Genomic DNA, 5,686 nt, shown 5'->3' on the forward strand with positions numbered 1-5,686 from the left:
AGTAGGGCAAGGAGTTAATTCGTTGTAAATAACGATAACAATAATAATTATTATAATATTATTATATAACGATAATAATAATAATGTAAATAATAGTAGTTCGGGATAAATAACATTAATTCATTCATTTCGCGAGTTTTTCTCTTTATTCTGGTTCACTTAACCATATAAGCCTGCCGCATTAGACGATAGCGCGAGCACCACCCTATGGTGCGCTCCACCGATGACCTTTCGAGTCGGTACACCGATGTACGAGGACGGCAAAACTAATTGATGTGACATACGGCCCGATTCACTTGCATAGTACAGAGGAAATCTAGCTTTACGTCCGGTACATACCCAGAGGACTTCATCAGACGGCCAGATTGAGTTTAGCACGTCTGTGCCGGACCGTTTTTTAAGACTTTTCGTTCAAGCCGTATGGGGTGTATACGACCCACACTTTTACAATTAAATCAAATTAAATAAACGCAGTATGCATGATATTAAGATGCCCATGTTTGACTCTACAATCAATTTTTAAAAAGTTCTTCGTTTTTCAATGAGAATTTTTAAAAATTTATTACAGAGTTAAATATGGGCATCTTAACACTAGAACTACCGAGCATTTAATGCGATTAATATGCAATTAAAAATTGTAACAGTAGATTATTTTCAATTTCTTCAGACACTCATAGTACTGAAACGAAGCTATTTATTTTCAAAATCATTTCGAATATTCGATGCTTCGAAGATATCAATAATTGCTAAACAAAAACATCGAAACCAGTTATTTTGACTGGTACGGTAGTTCTAGTGTTAATATCATATACACCGCATTTATTTAATTTTTTTGAAGTTCTTCTTTTTTCAATGAGAATTTTTAAACATTTATTGTAAAGTTAAATATGGGCATCTTAATATCATGTATACCGCGCTTATTTAACTTTTTTGAAGAACTTTTTTAAAGTTCTTCGTTTTTCAATGAGAATTAATTTTCGGTCTAACGGAAAATTCAGCGTGGGTCGTATACGCCCCACGCAGTACGGAATATGTTAGGCTCAATCAGCTAGGACCGAAGTCCTACCAGCGTTGCCTCCTGGGGGTGACGAGTCCCGTGGAGGTAGGCTGTTGGTAACGTCGAGCTCACTTTCAAAAGCTCTACTATCAACCGCATAGTACCGGAGCAGTTGAGACGCTGCTCACCCGCCAGGAAAAAGGGGTCCCTAACCCAGCATGCGGGCTTTAACCTCTTGCCCTATGATTCCTTTCTGAACTGTGATCGATCTAACTACTTTGTTATTAATGATTCATTGAAAATAAGAGGAAATTCCAGTTTTATTCTGTGTCAACGTGTGATCTAACGTATAATCATTGATAACGATTTCTTTCTGAACTGTGATCGGTCTAACTACTTTGTTATTAATGATTCATTGAAAATAAGAGGAAATTCCAGTTTTATTCTGTGTCAACGTGTGATCTAAGGTATAATCATTGATAACGGAGGAATAACATGTAATTTGCATTCAAGCAAATTGAATAATGTTTATCAAATTTTAGTTGAAATCTTTGCCACGAGTCTGACATGGTATTGTAGTTCTTTCTTGATTCACCTCCTTTACCTTTTGGCCCGATAATTGCTCGTTGACTGTAACCCATGTATAGTCATTTTATAAAGTTAAATTAAGTTAAAATGAAGTTTGTATCATCCTCATTTTACTCTATTGTTAATTAGAGATTTCTTCTCTGATTTCTCTCATTTTCGAATCAAAGACTTCTTTCTTGATTCATCCCCCTTACTACTTCGATCAATGTATAGTTTAAGTTATCCATTAACCCCTTGGCCTATGATCTCTTTCTCACCTCTGATCAATACGGCTACTTTGTCATTAATAATTTATTGGAAAAAGAGAAAAATTCTAAGCCTATGTTACGCCTATATTTCCTTTTAAGTATAATAGTTGATTACAGGGGAATAATATTTACTTTGAATTCGAATGAACTGAATAATATATATATTTGTTGAATCATGTTGAAAATCTTCACCACGAGTCTCATTCGTTGTTGTAGGGCAAGGGGTTAAAGGTGAATGAAATTAAAATTAAGTTTGCGAAAGAAGACGTCGACCATCCGCCATGGGATTTTTCATTTCTATTACTCTTGTCCTATATTACTAATTATGTTATATTTCTTTAATGAGATTTCGACTCAAGAAAGAAGACAGCCGCCGAGGGAGTAGAATTAATTGCGTTAATATTAAAATGCGTTAGGTTAAAGAAGGGAGATTTGATGCAGTGGTTCTACATCTATCTCTCGAGGTTTACGCTCAGTTTAAAATGAGATTTAATTTACGATTTAATATTTCAGATTTAATTTCGAGAAAGAAGTCATCAATCATCCACCTGGGAATTCCTCATTTCTAATTATTTTTTCTTGTAATTCTTTGTTGTAATTCTCCCTTGTAATTCTCCCTTGTAATTCTCTTCCATAATTTTATCACATAATTCAATCTCATACTTGTTTCTTATATTGCTGTTTTTATTCGTGTGTTTCTATATGTAAACAGTTTCAGATTCAAGGTGAGAGACATGGAATCATCCGTCATATTTTATTTGTTATAATTCTTTGATATAATTCTTTCTTATGTTTATTTCTTATAATATGTACGTACAGAGTGAGACACCTATCTTGATCTAAGACCTTCAGAACCTTAAAAAATCGCAATATTTTTTTTTTCTATAGGATGTTAGTATAACATCTTAAGAGTATGGTGCCAAAGTTTTAAAGCGAAATTCGGAGTCCTTCTGATGCTATACCCCATAATCGGGACTCATAGGCGGTAGCCCACCGCAGGTATATATTCACACGCTCGAAGCGGAGGACCTGCCTTTCATAATTCCCTCGTTTCAATCATTGTAAACATGTTACTTTACATTGTTTGCATTATACAAGAAAAATTATCATACTGCCGGCTTCGAAATATTAAAAAAAAAAAACAAAAAACCTCGGTGGAAAAGGCAAGCTGATTGATGCGCTTATCAGGAAACTCACCGCATACTATGGCTTAGCCATACGAAGAAATATTCATAGTGTGGAAAACATGAAGAAAGCTATAATGGCCTCGTATTATCACTTATGCTCCACCAAAGAAAATCCAAGGCACGAATACTGACTTATAGAACATCCTGCACCACTACATCCAGACGTGCAGAAGCATATCCTACCAATTTACGAAGATTTATCTGAAGAGAATCTACTTGAGAGGTGCTTGGGCGGACACACTCAGAACAATAACGGGAGTTTCAATTTAACTGTTTGGCGGTTCGCTCCAAAGCACCTGCACTCAGGAATAAAAATTATTGAAATTGCAGCATATTTGGCAGCTGGCTTATTTAACGAAGGATATGCTTCAGTTTTAAGAACTATGAGTGCTTTGAATATTGTAATTGGAAAACAAGCAAAAACATACGCCGACAAAATCGACGAACAGAAAATAATTCGACAGGAGCAACGCACCTTATTAACTACCAAAGAGGCTCGAAAAGCAAGAAGAGAGCAACGTATGGAGGAAAATCAGCTCTATGAGGAAACAGAAGGAATATTGTATGGCGCAGGAATCGTAGACTAGCTGATAAGTCATTGAAATTATTGAGACTTATCGAAACTTTGAACGTGTTTATCTCAAAATTACATTTTCGAAATCGGTGGAATCAATAACTCAAAAACTACTCAATCAATCTTGCTGAAATTTTGCACACATATCTATAACAATATTGTCTTCTATATGAACCTAGAAATATGAAATAAATTGTAAATAAAAGTACCTTTTTATTGCAAAATATAGCGAAAATTTCATGTAAAGATTCTGTTTAAAAGCGTGCCATTTTTTCAATTTTCAATATTTTTCACTTTTTGTAGGTTCATCTACAAACTGTAAGTGTTAGTTATCGAAATATGTCTTGCTGGTTTGTTTCAAATCAGTGTAGCCAAAGCTAGAGCTTACACCATTTAATAAGTCGCACCACAACCTTCCCGAAAAACAGGGACATAACTCCGCCATTTTTAAATATTTTGAAAAACAAAAAATACGTTGTAATAGAGAAAGAATATAATAAATAATAACCAACGTTTCAAAAATGTAAAACAATCCTTTCCTTTACAAAAAAATTCATAAAGATAAGCTCGTTTTCATCCGTCTAAAGGTATTTCCCCTCTTAACGATATAGTTTATGAAAACGTTGAAACATGATATTTAAATGGCATCAGGGAGCACATCTTATAAGGTGCGTGTTTTTTGTGAGTATTTTTGTTAGAAATATTATAGTTTAAATAAAAATGTATATTGAACTTCAATTTTATTTGTTAAAATTTAGTAGTGTAACTAATTAAAATAATTTCTTATATAAATTGTATAAATATAATTTATATAGTAAATGTATTTATAAAAATCACATTTATAAATTAATAAAAACTGCATTGTCATGAAGTTCTATTGAATAAATACTACTCCTATCGTTTAACCCTCTACAGTCCCGTGTTACTTTGAAGTCACATGCCAATATATTGGTATCTTGTTGATTTATTTCATTTCGTATTGCAAAGTGGCGAAACAAATTAATGTAATTATCGTAATTTCGAAATTACAAAGTATATTCGTTTTAATACAAATATTAAAACTATTGAATACATTGTTAATTCGTATTTACAGGTTGATATTTATTCATTTTATATTACATACATTTTTTATAGTAAAACATTCTGTGTGTAGAGGGTTAAATGCACACGCCTTATACATTTGTTGCTAAATCACGACACACTCGATGCAAGAATGAAGTATACAGTTAATCCGATTCCTGCTACAAGCCTAAATTCTTGTATTATAGGTAACATGGAGCGCAATACCAAAATGATAGGAGGGTCTTGAAAGCCCTGAAGACTTAAACAAAAATTCGCACAAGCTGCAACGTCTGTACGTATATCGAGTCTTATAGCGCTGTCATGCTAAACCAGCTAAAGTTAATATGACAGGGCGTGACATGTGTTAGAAAAGTATATATATATATACTATATATATATGTACATACATACGACGTATGTTTTGTTGTTCTGGGTAACGATTTTGTTATTAGTTGTTTGGTTTGTTTGTTTTGTCCTTCGTGTTAATAGTCCTGTTGTAATAAGATTTGTATTCTATTTAATAAATAAAAAAGTGTCATTATTTATTAAACCCAACAACATGAAAATGGTAAGGGTACTAGTACCCCCGAAAGCGTGTGACAAAATTTTACATTGCACTTTATGTCTATCTATACCTCGTCTGTGGTCTCGGACTATCTTTGAGTAGAGGTAGTGGGGGAACGCTATGAGGGGAGTGTCACTAGAGTACACAAGGGCACCGATTTAGACACCCTTGACGTATTTAACACTAGACTGCCAGGTAGGTCAAAATGACCCATTCCTGATGTCTTCTCTTACAATTGTTACAAAGGCACAGCCACTTATTTAAAAAATGATTAAAGAATTTAATTTAGTAATACTTAAACTGAACTATAAACCAATTGAAATCTTAATAAATTCACACTTTTAGCATTTATAAAGAAATTTTAAAAAGACGGTTTAAATGCTTGGTAGTTCTAGTATTAACGTATTACTGTGATTTTTACTGTGTTATTTTAACCCTACTATGATCCTCGATTTATCTGCGTAT

At 33.4% G+C, this 5,686-nt stretch overlaps 1 protein-coding gene across 1 annotated transcript; it reads left to right on the forward strand.

Moving 5' to 3' along the window:
• Positions 1-3,006: 3,006 nt before the first annotated feature.
• Positions 3,007-3,673, forward strand: LOC143174208 (uncharacterized). Its single transcript, XM_076364509.1, is given in 1 exon segment — positions 3,007-3,673. A coding segment is annotated over 1 exon segment (528 nt). The 5' UTR covers positions 3,007-3,079; the 3' UTR covers positions 3,608-3,673.
• The last annotated feature ends 2,013 nt before the right edge of the window (positions 3,674-5,686 follow it).

Source organism: Nomia melanderi, chromosome 2 (genome assembly GCF_051020985.1).
Source record: "Nomia melanderi isolate GNS246 chromosome 2, iyNomMela1, whole genome shotgun sequence".
Taxonomy (NCBI): domain Eukaryota; kingdom Metazoa; phylum Arthropoda; class Insecta; order Hymenoptera; family Halictidae; genus Nomia; species Nomia melanderi.